Genomic DNA, 19528 nt, shown 5'->3' with positions numbered 1-19528 from the left:
GGCTTTCCATTAAAGATAGGGTGAGAAGCTCAGTCATCCGGGAGGGGCTCAGAGTAGAGCCGCTGCTCCTCCGCATCAAGAGGAGTCAGATGAGGTGGCTCGGGCATCTGATCAGGATGCCTCCCTGGTATGGTGTTCTGGGCACGTCCAACCGGGAGGAGGCCCCGGGGAAGACCCAGGACACGCTGGAGGGACTATGTCTCCCGGCTGGCCTGGGAATGCCTCGGGATTCTCCCGGAAGAGCTGGAAGAAGTGGCCGGGGAGAAGGAAGTCTGGGCTTCTCTGCTTAGGCTGCTGCCACCCGCGACCTGACCCCAGATAAGCAGAAGAGGATGGATGGATGGAAAATTGCACTGAAGAATTGAACTGAATTTGCCCCTCCCTAAAAAACTTCAAATTTGCACAGGCGTTTTATGTTTTATCGTGTTATCAGATCACTTGTGACATTCACTTAACATGAAAGGTGCCAATTACCCTCTTAAGTTCTTTTCTTACTTGGCAATAGGAAGAAATGTGAAAAGCAGCTATATAATCGTTAACTTTAATCACCCATGCAACTAATTAAAAATAGTGTCTTTTTTCCTTAAAGAGTCTAACCACTCTGAACTTTAAATTGCATTTTTGTCAGATCCAGACTTTGGAGTTGTACATGTGGTACTTTGACATGATCAAATCCTGTGACAGGATGTGAGGTAATCCACCAACATCCCAGAGTTGAAGCTGTTCTGTACGGAGGAATGGGCTAAAATTGCTCCAAGCTGGTGTGCAGGAATGATCAAAACTTCCCGGAAACTTTTAATTGCAGTTATTGCTGCAAAGATTGGTGACACCAGATACTGAAAGCAAAGGCTCACATGCTTTTGCCACTCACAAATATGTAATATTCGATCATTTTCCTTAATAATTAAATGACCACGTATAATATTTTTGTCTCATGTTTAACTGGTTTCTCTTTATCTACTTTTAGGACTTGAGTAAAAATCTGATGATATTTTAAGTCATATTTATGCAGAAATATAGAAAATTCTAAAGGGTTCACAAATTTTCAAGCACAACTGTACCTTGAATGCATCTATCACTCCTACTGTACACCTCACCACTGTCACACTTCCCTTGTACATACTGTAACCTGTGCCACTCTTTCATACTTCTCTGCCACTCCCGACTTCCTCATACAGTACCACAACTTCTCTTTAGGCACCCTGTAATATGCTGTCTCTAAGTCCACAAAGACACAATGCAACTCCTTCTGTGCTTCTCTATACTTTTCCATCAACACCCTCAGAGCAAACATTGCATCTGTGGTCTTCTTTTTTGGCATGAAACCATAGTGCAGCTCGCTAATCATCACCTCCCTTCTTAACCTAGCTTCCACTTCTCATTTCCATAACGTAATGCTGTTGGTTATCAATTTTATCCCCATATAGTTACTGCAGCTCTGTACATCTCCCTTATTCTTAAATATCGGCACCAGTACACTTCTTCCTCACTCCTCAGGCATCGTCCCACTTTCCAAGATTGCATTAAACAATCTGGTTAAAAACACCACGGCCATCTCTCCTATACATCTCCAAGCTTCCACAGGCATGTCATCTGGACCAACAACCTTTCCATTTATCATCCTCTTTATAGCTGTCCTTACTTTCTCCTTGCTAATCAGTTGCAATTCCTGATTTACTTTCTCCCCATCATCCAACCTTCTTTGTCTCTCATTCTCTTATTCATCAACTTCTCCAAGTACTCTTTCCATCTGATCAACATACTCTCCTACATTTTCATCTTTATCTTTTATGACCCTATCTTGCTGCACATCTTTCCCAGCTTGTTCCCTCTGTCTAATCAATTGATACAGGTCCTTTTCTTCCTCCTTAGTGTACAACCTCTCATACATCATTTGCCTTTTCTTTAGCCTTCACCACCTCTCTGTTCACCTTACGCCTTATCTCCTTGTACTCCTGTCTACTTTCTGTATCTCTCTGACTATCCCATTTCTTCAACAGCCTATTCACTGTATACTCTCCTGTACTTCCCCATTCCACCACCAGGTTTTCTTATCCTCCTTACGTTGTCCAGATGTCACACCAAGCACCCTTCTAGCTGTCACCCTTACCAATTCTGCTATAGTGGCCCATTTATCTGGTGACTCTTCACTGCCACCCAGTGCATGTCTTACCTCCTCCCTGAACTCAACCTTATAGTCTTCCTTTATCAACTTTTACCATTTGATCCTTGGCTCTGTCCTGAAAATATGTAATATTATTTATTGGTCATGTTTATGTTTTACAAGCATATATTAACATCAGAGACACACAAGTACAAAAATCTGCTTTGATCTAACAAAGCTGTGTTGCAGAACCTCAGCTTTTGTAGGAGACAAACATACTTCTTTTGCCTCCCTCTGGTTTGTGCCAGGCACTGCCCACTGAGAGACGACCCAGAGCAGACATACTGGAAGAATTATAACTTCCCACTACTCTAGCAGTGTCTAGGAATTCCCTGAAGAGATGAAAAAAGTTACTGAAGATATGGTGCCCTTGTTTGTCCACGAAGAAAAGCACATAGTACAGCCAGGCACTTTTAAAAGTTAAAACATATTGAAAGATCAGAGTATTTGAATCTTTTGCATTTCATATATTCCGTTACTAATAAAATTATTCACTGATGAAAAAGTCTATAAACTCCCTGGTCATTAATATTCTGGGCAAGCATTGTAAGTCCAAACAATGTGATGCCACTCTAGCAATTTAAAATAGAAAAACTAGAAACTGCAAGCAGCTTTGCACAGGAGTCCTGAAGCTTGAAAAAATATGAATAATTTATTATCTTTTTGCAATGTGCCATGTAGAAATGAAAATAATAAAAAATAGAAAGTGAAGAAAAATAAATTGATCTAAATCCTTAAAACATAATTTGATGGGTAAGTTCATTTTGTTAACAAGTACCCACCTGACTTTGTTTGAGTACATTTATGTTGCTGTTACCTCAAGAAATACTCATTTGAATTTTCTGGCATACATCAAAAATAAAATTCAAATTTAAAAGCACGTTTTGAAGGGGGCAATCTTTTTTTCACTTTGAACAAAGGTGAAAAATAGATATAATTATAAGTTGATAACATCGGGCATCATATTGCTTTTAAATTGTGTTTAATCTGAAAAGAAAAAATAAGGGCATGTAAAAGATGAAGCACAAGCATTTAGAGTCTCCAAAAATGTGATCTGGGTTGAAGCAGGTAATGCAGATTAGTGGCTAAATATCTGAATTGTAAACTGCAAGATTGTCAGTTGAATACACAACGCTGACTCATTGCTTGCCCAACGCGGCTCTATTAGTTTGCTAGTTGTCATTATCCATCCATCCATCCATTTTCCAACCTGTTGAATCTGAACACAGGGTCACGAGGGGCCACTGGAGCCAATCCCAGCCAACACAGGGCGCAAGGCAGGAACCAATCCTGGGCAGGGTGCAGGACACACACGCCCACACCCACACACCAAGCACACACCAGGGACTATTTAGAATCGCCAGTCCACCTAACCTGCATGTCTTTGGACTGTGGGAGGAAACCAGAGTACCCGGAGGAAACCCACACAGACACTGGGAGAACATGCAGACTCCACGCAGGGAGGCCCCGGGAAGCAAACCCAGGTCTCCTTACTGCGAGGCAGCAGCGCTACCACTACGCCACCATGCTGCCGTAGTTGTAATTATACAAAACCATATGTATGCATATGTGCAGAATATTGCATTGCTGTACTTGTAAAGTATTCTTGTGTCAGCACCACATGGGTTGGATAGGCATCCCGGCCAGGGGAGAGGAAGGAACCAGACCCAGGAGAGATGGCTAGAAAGGATGGACAGACAGCCCATCAGTTGTGAAAGTTGCTTCAGGGTATGCGTTATTCCACCAGGGCATGAGAGGGCTGCAGCCCTTCGTATCGGTGCCCATTTGCGATCCAGCAAGAAATGTTGGGAGATGTAGTCTGGCAACACAGCCCTGCTGAGGACCATGGATGCCGCCAGGGGATGCTGTGAGAAGATGCCCTCCTCAATTTATGGGACTTCCACATGCCCCGGGAGTACTTCAATTGGGCAGTGGCCCTGACACCGAAGTACTCCCAGGTCCTCAGTAAAAGGGACCACACTTTCTTGTCCAGGCGAGTTGGAGCCAAGAGGGCGTAGAGTAACACTCAACTGGAGGAGGGCAGTGTGGTGGTGAAAGGAGAGGTGAATTGTAGAGAGAGAGAGAGGATATTGGTGATTGTGCTTTGTGTTACTTTGTGGAAGTGTGTTGAATAAACACTCCTTTATTTAAACTCAGTACTCTGTAATTGTGTTTGGGGGTTTGGGGCTCGCTGATGCCCCAGGTTCCATTACACTTGGTATACTGTTTACAAATGTAGCAGGATTCTGCTATTATTCAGGAACAGAAGGCTAGATAAACCTCCATTCATTCATTAGAATCCCTGGTAAATTAAATCATCATAAATTAAATTATCATACATATAGCATACATCTGAATATAATTTTCAGTTGAGCTCTGGCTGTACAGCAGAAAACTGCTGTACCACTTGAAATATCATTGTCTCTCTTAAAATCAGAAAATTTGAGTGTTTTTAAATGAATGAGTCTTGTCAATTTTTCCGTTTCACACCATAAAACTTCAGTACCTGAAGGTGTACTTGCCTGTCCACTGAAAAATGATTGGTGAAGTAGTGAGGCAAATTTGTTTTTTCTTTCTTGAAGAACTTTTGCTCTGATTTTGATTAATTTATATTATCACAAAATAGTAGGCTACATTTTAGGTGATTTATATGACTTTGAACTTAAAAAAAAAAAATAACCACTTTTCTCTTACTGACTGCCATGGTGATTTTTTTCTCTACGTTTAGCATTTTAAGATAGACAATAAGCATCTTTTCTGTGTGTTTTTGTTTGTCATTTTTTATTTTTATTAATATGTCTATACTGTATTTTCTGCAGCTTGTTTTTTCACAGCAGTTCTTTAGTTCTTTGTCATTTTTTTTCATTCTGATGGTTGTCATAATTAATATATTATAAAATATAAATTTAATATAAAATTGCTTACATGAAACTGAAAATCTAATCACTGGAAAGATAAATCTTTTTTTTTTAGTTACTCTCAATATATAATTGTTGTCTTATCTATTTTATGCTATTCACCCAAGTAAGCAGAAATTGTTTTTCAAGGAATTGCAGAACACAAGAACTTGGAGGTTCAGTCATCAAGGCTGATTTACAGCAGGAGCAAAAGTGTTTACCTGATCATCTTTCAACTCGGTTTTTGGTTTTGTTTTTAACATTCTTGTAACCTGTAATCTAAAACTGATTTAATTTTTTTTTTGTTGACGATTTATTTTCAGAAAGTGACTCTTTATGTTTGAGTTTAATCAGTGTTAATATAAATTAGGAGTAATAATCAACCTAAAATGCTCAGTGATGGACTTCATTATTGACTTCACATAAGTTTTACAGTTGTCTCCTGAAACAATATTATGTCCTTGGCAGCTTAATAACCCAGATAAGAGAAATTACTTAATCTGTAGAAAGTCACACAGTTTTATTTTATAGATAGATGTGTGTGTGTGTGGCTTATGAGTAAAAGTAAAAAAAAAATCTCACTAACTGTAGGGAAACAACCTGCATGACATACTTGTTCCTGTCTTGAATCTGTCTCCTATGCTTCATATTCATCCTCCTTCTACTGACGCAGTCCTTTGTTGGATAAACTAAAGTTTCCCATGCATTTGCTCTTAGATATGCTTTGACCTGTAAGGGGTGTCTCAGATTTGCCAACCCCAGGCCCAATTATACCGGACAAAAAAATCCAGGGTTTAGATAGGCTTCTTTTATTTTCTTTTTAAACTTACAAAAAAACAAAAATGGGTTCTTCCAGCAATCATCACAGTTGTTTTCCTTCTTCACTGCAGTTCTTTTCCTTCTCTTCTCCTCCCAAGGTAAGCTTTGTCCTCCTCCTAGCAGGTCCCTCTAGTGATGCCCTGCAGAACTACATGCTCAGTGCTGCCCCTTGGGTATGCAAATGGAAAGTATGCCAGTAGGTTGTTGCCTCCAAGTGAACTGGAAGAAATGATGGCCCCGGAAGTCAGTCTTCATGTCCTTTTTAATATACCAGTCTGTCAACCAGGAAAGGGAGCAGTAACTGTCTTGGCTAGGATGCCATTCTGTCCACACTTTTCATTCATAATTAGGGCCTTATTCCCTGGTAAGGATGCATCGTCCATCAATAACTTTAGAAAATTAAATATCTGTATGGTGTCTCACCTTGTTATTCTACTTTCCTTTACCTGTAAGGTAAACTACACATTTTTTTTGAAAATTACATTTTCATATTGCTCACACTAGGGGATATCAAAGTCAAAGTGAACTTTATCGTCATCTCAACCATATACAAGTATACAGATAGACGAAATTGCGAAGCTCAGGGTCCACAGTGTAACAACATGACGTGCAAATAAGTTAAAAATAGAATTAAAATTTAAAATTAAAACACAAACAAGACAAGACATTGTGCAAAGGCAAGACAAAGAAGTAGCAGCAATATTGACGTGTAGTTAGCAATATGAACATTGATGCAATGTATGGTATTTGCAATCTAGATACATAAATATAGTCAACAGATATGTAATATAATAAATAAATAATTGATATAGATAATACAGAAATTATCAGTGTATGATAATAGTTGTTTAAGACATGTGTAAACAATGACATGTCAGAATGGTTCACAGCAGAAGGATATCAAGAGTGTCAAAATACTTAAAGGTTAGTATGAGATTTTCAGTTCATTTTCTACATGCACACTCGTCTTTGCAGGAAAATGGCTTGCATGTATAAAAGGAATACGCAGGGCAAAAATAATAATTTTTTTTCTGTTACTTGCCCTGTGTCATTTGTATTTTTGGTTGAGATGAAAAAGATTATTTTTGGAAAACAAAGGTAATAAAATTTCTGATACAATAGACATCGAAGGGGACCAATGCTAAACAACAGCAAACAGTATCAAAAAGCCTGTGAGAAAAACTCTCAAATTACTTGTGTTGAACAATCTAAATGTCAGGTAAAGTTGGAATTTGTTAGCCTAATACTGAAACATGACGTCATACTGGTGAATCAGATTGTCTGATTGCAGCAGGCAAATGTTCAATTAGTAATGAACCAAGTAACAGAACCTTAAGGGACCTAATAGTAGAGAGAGGTTGAAGGAAGGTGCATTTACAATTAAAAATCATAGATTATAAGCAGTGACGTACCTTGACATATTGTATACCCGACAAACACATTTATCAAAAGTAACAAGATCATTACTTTTCAGCTGTTTCTGTTTTTTCTCCCCTAATTAGAGCACAGGCAAGTAAAGTGACTTAATTAGGATCACACTTTTGACTGACAACCTTTTGGATTCATATGCAATGCACCAGCAACTGCAACAAACTGTGCATGGCATCTAGGACTCAAAAGTTCCAGTCAGTCCACCTTGGTTTTAGAAGATATTGTGGCTGAAAGTTTCAAAAACAGTTGTAATTGCCCCCTGTGCTGCTTCTTCCTAAAAACTGCCATTAGCGTTGAGACAGAGTTCCCACACAATTCTGATGAATACTTTCATTGTAGTGATGAGGTTGGAATCCAGGCTGAGAATAGTCAGACAGACAGTTAATAGTTAAATGAGCACAAAAAAAAAACATTCTGGAGTTTTCGAGTAAAGAGCAAGAGTTGAGATTGGGGAAAATGGGGAACAACTCTTAAAAACTTGAATTCTGCATCATTTTGGGGAATAATTTGGTTGAAAAAAGGAGCAACAGAAGGGACAGGTATTGGATCCAGGATTCAAGACAAAGGCCTACAATTAGAAAGTTGTCAACTGAAAGCATTCAAAAATGTTATCCTAAATATTTTTGAAAATCCAAAAAACTCAAGAAAAAGTAGGAAAGAGAGGAAGAGAGCAGCAGACTAAATAAATGAAAATCAGCTTTCTTAAATTGCTTTTACTGTATAAAGGGAAAACCTGATATTCATAGTTCAACAGGCATTATGGAATGATTTAAATCAAAAATGTGCTACACATATTCTGGAAATAGCCCATGTATGTTTTGAATGATTTTAAAAATGAACTACACAAAGCAAATGAAAAATGTAACCTATTGCCTTCTATTTTCCCAGACACTTTGAGTTCGCCTTCAGTCATGCTAGATTTTGTGACTTTTCATCAATTTTGACATAATGTCAATTTTACTAAGGAAATAAAGTGGATTGGTTGGTGCTGTTATCTCTTGTTTCATTCCATATCCCAAAGACATGCCCAGTATAACTCGGAGTGTGATTGTGTATGAGTGTACTGCAAAAGGGATTATCATTTTGGCCATAGTTTAAGTTTTTATCACTTATACTGCTGAGGCAAACTCCAAGTCTCTCCCAGTAATAAAAAAGCAGGTTCAGAACAGAAGTAAATTTATGATGTAAAAGGAAAACATTTTATTTAAAATAAAATACTTATTTTATATACAAGATAAAAGAATGGTGCACAATTTTCTAAACCTTTTTTTCAATATCTACTGTATATTTGTAGATTTTCTAGCTGTGAAATAGGAATATATATAGTATCTCCAGTATATTCCAGTGCTTTCAGAAGACTGCACATGTGGATAAACTGAGCCAGAGTTGGCAACAAAATGTTTCCTTCAATGAGATTTTCAGGTAATTTTATAGAAGGAGGCCCTGAATAAATTTCACTCTTATCAGTCTGTAGGAAACATGGTCTAATCTAATGGATCCAGCTCAAAATTGTGCTCTGCTATTCTCATTTTATAACTTAGACTGTCTAAAATATACCCTGGTCAAAATCCCATTTGTGAATCTTTTCAACACTTCATATTTTTGCACTAGCCAAACCGCGGCGTACTATACGCCGCATTATCAGGCCGTTTTTTTAATGATTTTTAAGCACAGGGAGAAAATTAACATTTGAAAAATTGGTAATGTAATAAATCAGCAAGAAAAGCAACATTATAACAATGCACGGAACAAACCAACACACAATTGTCCGTGCGGTGCTCAGGCACGAAGGGTGGAACGGGAAGAGAGGAGAAGGACATCCACCCCGCTCCCTCCATCATGCTAGTCTGCTGATTTCTCTTCCAGTATGCACTGCCCGCTCATTGTCTTTGCACAGTCCAGATGCACCTGTGACTCACGTAGACTTTTCATTGCTCTTTGCGGGTTTGGCTGCCTTTCTATATATAATCCACAAAGACACCCGACCATGGTAGTAGCGAGGGGGGTGTGTACAAAGTGCAGGAGCATCTAAGAAGACGCATGTTTGTCGTGGATGCGAATTGCTGTATGTAGCGTGTAAAACAGTTTGATATGGTCACACGCTCGTGTGCTGTAACCGGAAACTCGGTTTTTAAAGACTGCTTACTTCATTGTGTATACGACTGTAGGTGAATGAAAAGATATAACTCTGGAGAGGGTAACATACAATACAGCGTTGTACACGCGGCACACAGCGATTCACATCCACGACAAATGTGAATCTTCTTAGATGGTGCTGTCGCGTCCACCCACGCTCTCGAAGCACACACACTGCGTGGTCATGTGCCCGCTCGTAAGAGCAACCAACAGAGACTCGCCCACCAACTATAAGACAATGGAATACCCCTCGCAAACTGCTCTACACGACGCATACAACGATTCACATCTGCGACAAACAAACTGTTTCACACACTGCATTCAGTGATTCACAGCTGCAACATGATTTTTCTTAGATGGGTCTAAGACCATGGGAAACCCCTCAGAAACTGTTTTACACACTGCATACAACGATTCATATCCGCAACAAACAAACTGTTTTACACACCGCATACAGCGATTTACATCCGTGACAAACATGCCTCTTCTTAGATAGTCCTGCCGCGTCGTGTGGTGCCTCTGTGTGAACCGGTCGGGCACAGAGAAGTTCAGCTGCTGAGAGAGCGTCTCGACTGTTGCAGGGCCTGCATTGGTGAAGCAGGTGAGACGGTAATGAAACAGAGGCACAGGTAGCGAGGTGGGTATGTACAAAGTGCAGGAGCATCTAAGAAGACGCATGTTTGTCGCGGAAGCGACTTGCTGTATGTAGCGTGTAAAACAGTGTGCTATGGTGCATCGTAACCAAAAACTCGTTTTTTAAAGACTGCTTACTTCATTGTGTTTCAACCTTAGTTGTAAAGGAATGTTTTAAGGATCCCATGGGATAACCCTTGCAAACCGTTTTACACGCTGCATATGGCGATTCACCTCCGTGAGAAACATGCCTCTATGAACAGTCAGCATGGGTCGGAGCCGCATGTTGCCTCTACGACAGACGAATATAAATGACGCCATTTTTTCTGTGTCGTCGTGTCGGAGTTGATGGGCGTGGCTCTGTGAGTTGTCGTCGTATCCAATGGACTTGGAGTTAATGGCCGTGACTCCTTCCTGTGTGCGCCAAAGTTGTCTCATTTGTCGGCGGCTTAGTGAATCCACGCCCCTTCCGGCGTGCTTTCAATGGTCGTCTTGCCTTAGTGAATTATATATATAGATGCTTGCCTGAAATTAAGATAAGTTGAAAAGGTGGTAACCTGATTTGTTGTTGTGTATTGACTTTCCTTTTATTAATTAAAATGCAATTTTTAAATGTCATTAAAATACTTCACATTCATTTTGGCAGGGGTTTGTAAACTTTTTATATCCACTGTATATACCAAATATTATAATTTTATGGCTGCTCATGTAATACTAAGTGGTTAAAGTGTTGAAGCAGTTGTTTACAAGTTTGCTGACAGATTAGGAATCCTTAATTTTCGGACATCTTTTCTGCTTTTTAAATTTTTATTAAATAGTGTTTATTTAACAGATAATTACTTTGGAAGTGCCTAGTTGAAGCAGCATTGTCAGATCTATACATTGCTAATTTTATGTCATACAACTTTCTTCTATGACTGCACTTTTCTCACTAAGACCTGAATTTTATGTGCACTACAGTGGCTCACAATAAAGTATCTTAATTTGCAGTCAGTACCGTTTCTTATATTACATTACCTCCAAAATTATTTATTTCAAACATTTACTTATCTAAACTTGCTAGAAATTGCAGAATGCAAAGTAGAAGCTGTTATGGAAAGTGGAAAAAAAAAGTTTTAATTTCTTACCGATTTCCTAAGGGATATAGTTCTACTCACTACCGTCCTAACTATTGTGAGTTTGATATCACCAGGAGAAGCTGTTATCTGCACTGTTCTTATCTGCATTATTGGCAGAATCAGTAGTTCATTTCAGCCTTCCTCTTATTAGATACTAAATTATGTTCTCATCTGAACATCTTTGGATGAGAGAGAAACGAAAATGTGTTAGGCAGTTCAATTCTGAAAGCTTTCACACTTTAGTAATTAAAAGAGGGTGTTTTTGTTTTTTCAGAAATATAGAATATAGTTTATCAAGGGGAACTATTTTTGAAATGATCCTTGGTAAAGTTAAAGCACCATGCTTCAAAATTAGAATTACTGGTTCCCACTATGTTTGGCTTGCTGGAGAGACTTGGGTGTAAACTACCAATAGGCTTAATAGAGTCGGATGGGATTATTAAAAATGATGATAAGGCAGCAAAGCCAGCCAAAGGTTTATGGGAGATAACAGATGGTCCTTAAGAGATCCAAGTGATCTTTAACAAGTGCATACAAAATGAAAGGTATTATAAGTAGCCTAAAATAAGTATTGTGTAGCAGTATTTTAATTTTTCTTTTAATGAAACATAGAGATTAAATGTTGAGTCAGATGCAGATTTTCTTGTTGCTTATAAAACTGTTTTGCTCTTGTTTGAAAATTAACTGTGATAAGTAAAGTTGTAATTCTGCAAACCCTTAGAAAACAACAAACAGTAACTGTTTAATCAAATTTTGATGGTTGCTCCATTTTCTGTAGATTTATATCAAAATTACCAGTGTCTGCACTAATTTGCAAATAAACCATGTTTTTCTTGATATACTATGTAAGAAGTGTGTGTTTGTATATATTTTATTATTTATATATTATATTATTTATATAATGTTCTGATGTGTCTTGACCACTCTTCCCCACACCGCTCACCCAATCATTAATTACTGCGCACATCCCCTCTCCCCATACCATCCTGTGAAACTCTCAATGCTGCTAACTCACCCTTCAACCCTGTTGGTTATAATGGCAAGGCAGAAAAGCAAGTGATTCATTCAAAAATGTCACATTTTAGATCACGATAGAAAAACAGTGGTAAGAGATGATAATGAACGTTGAAAACCACAAAATTAACAAAAAAGAGCAGCATATAATAAAAATCAAGAACAAAGAGAATCGTCCAATAAAAGAGAAAGAGAAAAATAGCCTGAACAATATGCAAACAGAAATGCAAAAAAGGATTTATAGAATGTAATTTAGAGGATAAAAATAATATATAATATTGGTTTTAATGAGGCTTTAATGTCATTTTTTATTTACTTTTTATTATATTTTACTTTTTAACATCTACTTTTTTACTTTTATTTTTTACTGCATTTTTATTATTTACTGAAATTTATAATAGACAGTTGTAGTGAAATACTCAAGTAACTGATTTTCTATCTATAATAACTAAGGACCAAACCGTCTTCCACTAGTGCCCCGCATACTCTTCTATATACCATCTCTTTAATCGCTATATCTATAAAATTGGGAGGCATGTAGCTAGTGTTGTAGTCTCTTGGATCCAAACAATTTCAATCAATCAATCAATCAACATTTATTTATATAGCACATATTCATACAAAAAAATGTAGCTCAAAGTGCTTTACAAAATGAATAGAGAAATAGAAGACACAATAAAAGATAAACATAAGTCAACATTAATTAACATAGAATAAGAGTAAGGTCCGATGGCCAGGGTGGACAGAAAAAACAAAAAAACTCCAAAGGCTGGAGAAAAAAATAAAATCTGTAGGGGTTCCAGACCACGAGACCACCCAGTCCCCTCTGGGCAATCTACCTAACATATCGTATGTAGAAATTGGCTACATACCCTTTGACCCCAAATTGGATTAAGCATTTTGAGAATTTTATGTCATGACTTGAAGGCAGTTAAGGAAAATAAACTGAAAGATTTAAGATTATTTTTGCAGAAACGGTTATTTCTTCTGCCAGGAGAATTCTGAAAAAGTTAATACTATGTAACAATTATATATATACTGTATTAAAAAAAAAGGTTTCCTGTTTTCTTTGTGGTATACTTGTATTCGTGTAACAGTAATATTTACAGCTTAGCAGCACTTGGGTACCTTAGTGTGGATGTTACATCTTACATTATCTCCAGACTTGTTGCTGTATTGACTTGTGATTCAAAATTCACTCCATATGAGAGTGAATGTAATCATCTTTGAAAATAGTTCAGACATTGATGTACCAGTTTAAGGCAAAACTTAATAACAAGTTACAAAGTATGGATATTGTAGTATTCAGATGCTTTTGTGGGAGTGTTTTTCTTTTTTTTAATTGCATCAAGGATTCAGTTATTAAATTTTTGACAATAAGTCATATTCCAAAATAACCGTGCAATTTCATGTGTTAGCAGACAACATTAAAAATTTGGTTTTTAAGAGCACTTTACACTATTAAGTAGTGCGGCCCAAATAGGCTTGTGGTGGCTCAATAGCAGCAGATTGCAGTTCTAATGGTTAGAAAAATGACATGAATTAATTTACGTTTGATAGTTTTTGGTTTTGGTTGGTTTCTATCGAAGATGACAGAACATGTGCCGTCTCCGATTATGTTACGTTATGTATGTGCATTTTTTATTTTTCTTGTACTCGCTCTATTCTTTCTGCAGGCTTGCTTGTGTATGTATGTTGTCATGCTTTTAAGGATGCAAGTGGTTATCAGACATTTGACTTCTGATAACCAGTGAAAATGTATAAGATATTTGAAACTCAGCTCCAATGAATTTTACAGGAAAGAAACAACGGCATTTTCAAGACACGTTATGTAATTATTGCATTTAGGAGGAGTCTGAATCCATTGATGCAGCTCTCTTCATATTTTAAGAAAATTAATGATAATTCTGCAACTGTTCTTCCTCTCCTTGTAGCAGTTAAGTAATGATATGTGCCTATACAATATATGATTTTAGTCTGTATGCAATAATTCCGGAGTGGCACTATTCAACTTAACAGACATCCGTTACAATTACTTTCTTTATCAGCAGCTAATTAGGAGATGTAGAAGTACCGCAGATACCCTGTTGGTTCTGTAATAATGTAAATATTTTTCTTCTTTAGTTTCTTCTTTAGTTTTTCTTCTCCCTCACTACTTTTAAAAGTTCTTTGTCAAGATAATTGGACTTCTGACCTTTAAAATGTCCAATAAAATGTATGTAGTGGCAGGATTTTCAATGATAAAAACATTACATTCTCAAACCCACTTAGTCAAAGTCAGGGTTTTGAAGGCTAGAGCTTATCCCAGCCCCAGTCTATCACGGGCCCCATTCAGGCATACACTCGTACTGACACTCACATGAGAGCCAATTTGGAGTGACCAGCAAAACTAAACTTGCACATCTTGAAGGTGTTTGGAGTAATCCACAGTAACTTTAGGAAAACCCAGACAGACACTGGGAGAACATATAGACTCCATACAGACAGTGCCCTGACAAGGGATTTAATCCCAAGGATACTGGATCAGTCAGACTATTGTGCTACCCATTGCAAAATTTTCTTGCCCTAATAACTCTGTATTGTCAAATTGAAAGTAAAAAAATATACTGATCCTTTCAAATTTAATATTAAAAATGTGAATTATTTGATTTGGGTATTTTTGCTAGAACTGCAGGAAAAAAAAGATTTGGGTTAAAGCTGTTTTCTTGTAAAATGGATTAAAATGCAAAAGGTTTGTTTGAACAAGTTTGAACTGCAGTTTTAATCTTATTACACATTTTTGCTTGGAGCACCACACTTTGACTACATTGATGTTTCAGTTTGCTGCTTGAGTTTGTAAAAATATTTTTTCCACATCAATCTAAATTTCAGGTATCTTACAGGTCTGAATGCAAAGAAGCATCTCACACTAACATGATATTACTTTGCCATCAGGTAATTTTCACTTAGCCTGTAGTTCTAGGATCAAACCAGTGATCGCATGTCTATAATGGCAATATGGCTTTTGTGTAATCGAAAACTGGATATTTATCTCTGTGGAGTGTGGCATTTTAAGACCTTGAGAAAGGCTGGTAAAATTACTTGTGAGTATGAGAATTTAATTTGGTCTCATTAAGCCGTAATTTAGGATATACATGCATTATACTGAGGTATGCAATATTGAGAGACATATGACCCACCCAAGACACCAAAGTGAAGTTATTTTAGTATGTTACTTTGCACGGAGATAAAAAAAAAAAAACTTTATTACTACTCTGTAAGTTTTATTAAGACCAAAAATAAACCGTTGTTAATGTCTTGTTAGATAACATGTCACGCATAGATGCATTATGGAGACATATAAAAAAGGATTAGGGTTTTTCTTTTTTAACATATGTGGACATGTCACGATTTTGTCCTAATTTATGCAGTATCTTTAGATCAAGGTGATGTAATTTGGGAAAACAACAATGAAAATCTTACTTTGCAATAGTTTATTCAACAAAAAATGAACAAATATGCCATTTCTGCCCATACGTAAGTACAGCCTTGGCTCTAACAGCTGGTATTGCCCCCTAATGTAGGCATTTTCAGTAACTATCTAACAGTCTCTGACATTGATTGAATAAGAGATTTTTCTCCTCCTGCATTCTTTTCTCTGTGCAATGCTTGAGGGGTGTTTTGCGTGCACAGCCTATTTCATACCTCACCACAGTGTCTCAATGGGATTCAAATCTGGGTTTTGACTTTCACACTCCAGAACCCTACATTTGTTTCTTTTCAGCCATTCCTTTGCAGATTTACTGGTATGTTTAAGGCCATTGTTATCTTGCAGGGCCCATATTCATTTAAGTTTAAATCTTCTAACAGATGGTCTAATGGTACCCTCAAAAGCCCACTGGTGCAATGAAGAATTCATAATAATTCTGTGGTGGTGAGCTATCTAGATGTTCATACAGCCCCACCACCATTCTTTACAGTTGTTAACATGTTTTTCTGGCCAAATTCTGTCTGTAGTTTTCACAAACATGTCTTTCGGTACTGTGCCAAATAGCTTGTACCATTACAAGTACATTGATCCAGAAGTCATGGTCTTTGCAAAGGTTTTCATGAGTAAACTATAGTCTTGCTCTGTTTTTCTTTCTTGACCACACTCCTTTTATGTAGATTTAATTTGTGCAGACTCTTTCTAATGGTAAACTCGTGCTTTTTCACATGTAGGTCCTGTGATGAAATTCTTTTGGTTCTTTAAGACTTCTTTTAGCACCATGTGTTCTGTTCATGGGCTGAACTTGCTGGTGATGGCCTGGCTTGGGCAAGTTGGCAGTTGTTTGAAATCATCTGCATTTGTAGATGGCCTTCCAGATAGTGGAATGGTTGATTTAAAATTGTTTGGAGATCTTTCTAAATTCCTTCCCAGACTCATAGGCATCCATAACCATCTTCCTGTGGGCCTTAGAGAACTGTTTCAGTTTAGTCATTGTGATAACACACACACTTGAACAACAAACAGCAAACCATACAAAATGTCTGAGGTTTAAATAAGACAGGTTCCTCCAAGATCTAATCATGTGTTTATCATTTGCACCTGATTCTAATTTCAGGTATTTAAGGTATAGATAAATGTAGGCATGGACCACAGAATTTAAATGTAGGGTGATTTTTGCTATGGTATATTACCTTTATCTGTAGATATTGTTTAAATTGGGATTTTGAGATGCCCCCTTACGTTTATAAAAAAAAAAAAAAAAAATCCTGGGGTGTATTACTTTTTCACAGGACTGTACGTAATAACTACTCTAAACTGTTACATAATATCCTTGATATGTAAATTTCTAATTCATTGTAAATGCAAAGGAATTTTTAAAGTTCCTTTGATTTGCTTAAGCACAAGGTTTGATTCAGGACAAATATTAACGTCCTCCTTCAAGTCCACTGAATTTTGAATTGGACAAAGGGGTCCAGGGAACAGAGAGAATAATTCATATATATAGTTTTAAGACAGTCCTTAATGATCTAATTTATGCTTTTAGCTGTACTTTACATACACATGAAAAATAATTTTCTAGAAGTACATTAATGCAACTTGTATAATTAATAAGGTAAACAGAAATCGCTTTATCACTTACTGTAGTCCCTTGAAGAAAATCAATTGAACCGCTGGAAAGACTTAACTAAGGCCGTTAAAAATGTTTTTTTAGTGCTGAAGTTTTGTTTAGATTTATTTAACATATTATTAATTGTGTTTTTTTTTTTGATTGATTTCTTTGACTTAGTTTTTTCTTTTTCAAACTATATACTTTCATTGTTTTGCATACATTTGGATATATTTATTTACATTTTTACCCTACTATTTGCAATAAAATGCTAAACTTTATAAATTGTAAGTATACAATCGTTAATCGTTATAAAAATTCTTTAATTTTTGTTTTTTATTGAGAAGTTCCTTGTGAATTAATATCCATAAGGAAGGGTAACTTCACAAACTAACATGACAGGGTAAATTATATATATATTGATATGTACCTCAAGCTGTCTTCAATGTAACAGTGTCTTAGGCTGTTTAAAAACCATTAAAAACAGTCTTCTTATATTGCTGCATTCTCTTTTTAATGTGAACTTCTAGTAAGAAAAAAAAAATGATTGCAATTGTATAACAGGTTGTTACATTTTTATATTTCAAAATTTCCTTTCCTTTAAAGAAAAAAAAGAAGTTACTCAAAGCTTGGAAAACTACACCTCTAAATGTCCGGGTGGCATGGAAACTATCACTCTTCCTGATGGGTTGAAGTTGCTACCAGTGCCATTTACAAAGTTGCCAATTGTAAGGTATGTAATGTTTTTATTTTCTAATGTATATTATTTGTACAATAATTATTATTTGCTATGTTATTAATATATTTAGTTAGCAATTTTTACTGAAGAATTTTATTGGAAATTAAAGATTTAACCTAATACAATTTAATGATTTAATTTTTATACAGTTCCATATTTGTTGATAATAGGACAATAAACATTTATATACAGAGGTGTCTCAAGTTCAGTCCTGGAGAACAAAGGTTAACAGTGGCTTTATTTTATTTCATTTTTAATGCTTTGCAGACAAAAGCTTGATCCTATTTTGGATTAAAATCTTCTTTATTAAACTACTTCAATATATGGATGTAGATTTAATATACCGTACAGTATACACTGTATACTTGCATTTTAGTTCTCCTGCGTATAAATCAGGGCTTGATTTTACCATATAATTTCCAGTAATTTATAATGTCGGTTGCGGAAAACTCACACTATTGGTCCAAGAGATTATGATATGCTAACGCCCACCTGGGAGAGTAACAATGGAGCATGTTGCCTTTTTTTTCTATGTATTGGGCGTGACCACACAGTAATACCCAAACTATTCAGTAGCGACGTTTGCCCTGTTTTGTGTTTTTTTGCATCTCACACCCTCATACAGCTTTATTGTAAGAGCATCCCTTATCTATGATGGAGTGTTTGATCAGAAAAAAATATAAAAGTGGTTTAAAGTTGTTGAAGTGGCGAAAGAAATTGGTAACTGCGCAGCTGCAACAAAATTCGATGTGTCTGAGAAGCTGGTGTGAAATTGGAGGAAGCAAGAAGATGTAAAAAAAAAAATTTGTCTCGTATTTTTGAATGGACATATAAGTCGGGGTCTGATTTTATGATTGACTTTTCGGGTTTCAAGACCCGATTTATACGCGAGTATATATGGTATTTATTTTCTACCCTGTTTATTTAGTTGGAGGACAGTGCTCTTCTTGGAGATTAAGTTCAATCAGAAACTGATCTTTGAACCTTTTGCAGACCACACTAATTCACAAAACTATATTTTCTTACACTGGCCATTTTTGGGATTAAAGATTAATCTAACCTGTAAGTCTTTGTGATGCTGAAGAAGAAAACAAATGCAGTACCTGGACATGCAGATATAAAATCTTCTTGTGTAATATTGATCTAATGTTCATTAGTATTATTATTATTTTAAAGAAGGTAATTTATAATAAAACCTCAGTAGTATCGTAATTGTTAATTTGCTTCTTTGCAAGAGAATTTCCATTTTAGAAACAGTTCAGGTAGAATGAGTTTTTTTGGTTTTCAATAACATATTTATTATAAAACACTGTAAAAACAAGTTACAAAATTTACAAAAACAAGCTCTTACCTTGATACCTGTGAGTAAACAAAACAAACACACTTGATACATGCATAACTAATAACTCAGTAGTCAGTTAGATCGTGGGTTTAGTCAAAAGAAAGATGAAGGGAAATCGGCTAATGTTGACTTATTGGTTTCTAGAATTACTTGTAGCCAC

The 19528-nt window shown here is 36.4% G+C and overlaps 1 protein-coding gene across 1 annotated transcript in view; it reads left to right on the top strand.

Moving 5' to 3' along the window:
• Positions 1-19528, top strand: part of trappc9 (trafficking protein particle complex subunit 9) — an 851225-nt gene that overhangs the window by 59312 nt on the left and 772385 nt on the right. The window contains exon 10 of the mRNA XM_039737694.1: positions 17894-18020. Within this exon, the coding sequence (XP_039593628.1) occupies positions 17894-18020 (127 nt within the window). The remainder of the gene's footprint in view (positions 1-17893; positions 18021-19528) is intronic.

Source organism: Polypterus senegalus, chromosome 15 (genome assembly GCF_016835505.1).
Source record: "Polypterus senegalus isolate Bchr_013 chromosome 15, ASM1683550v1, whole genome shotgun sequence".
NCBI lineage: Eukaryota > Metazoa > Chordata > Cladistia > Polypteriformes > Polypteridae > Polypterus > Polypterus senegalus.
The sequence above is the reverse complement of the archived record's forward strand: the minus strand, read 5'-3'. Positions and strand labels throughout refer to the sequence as shown.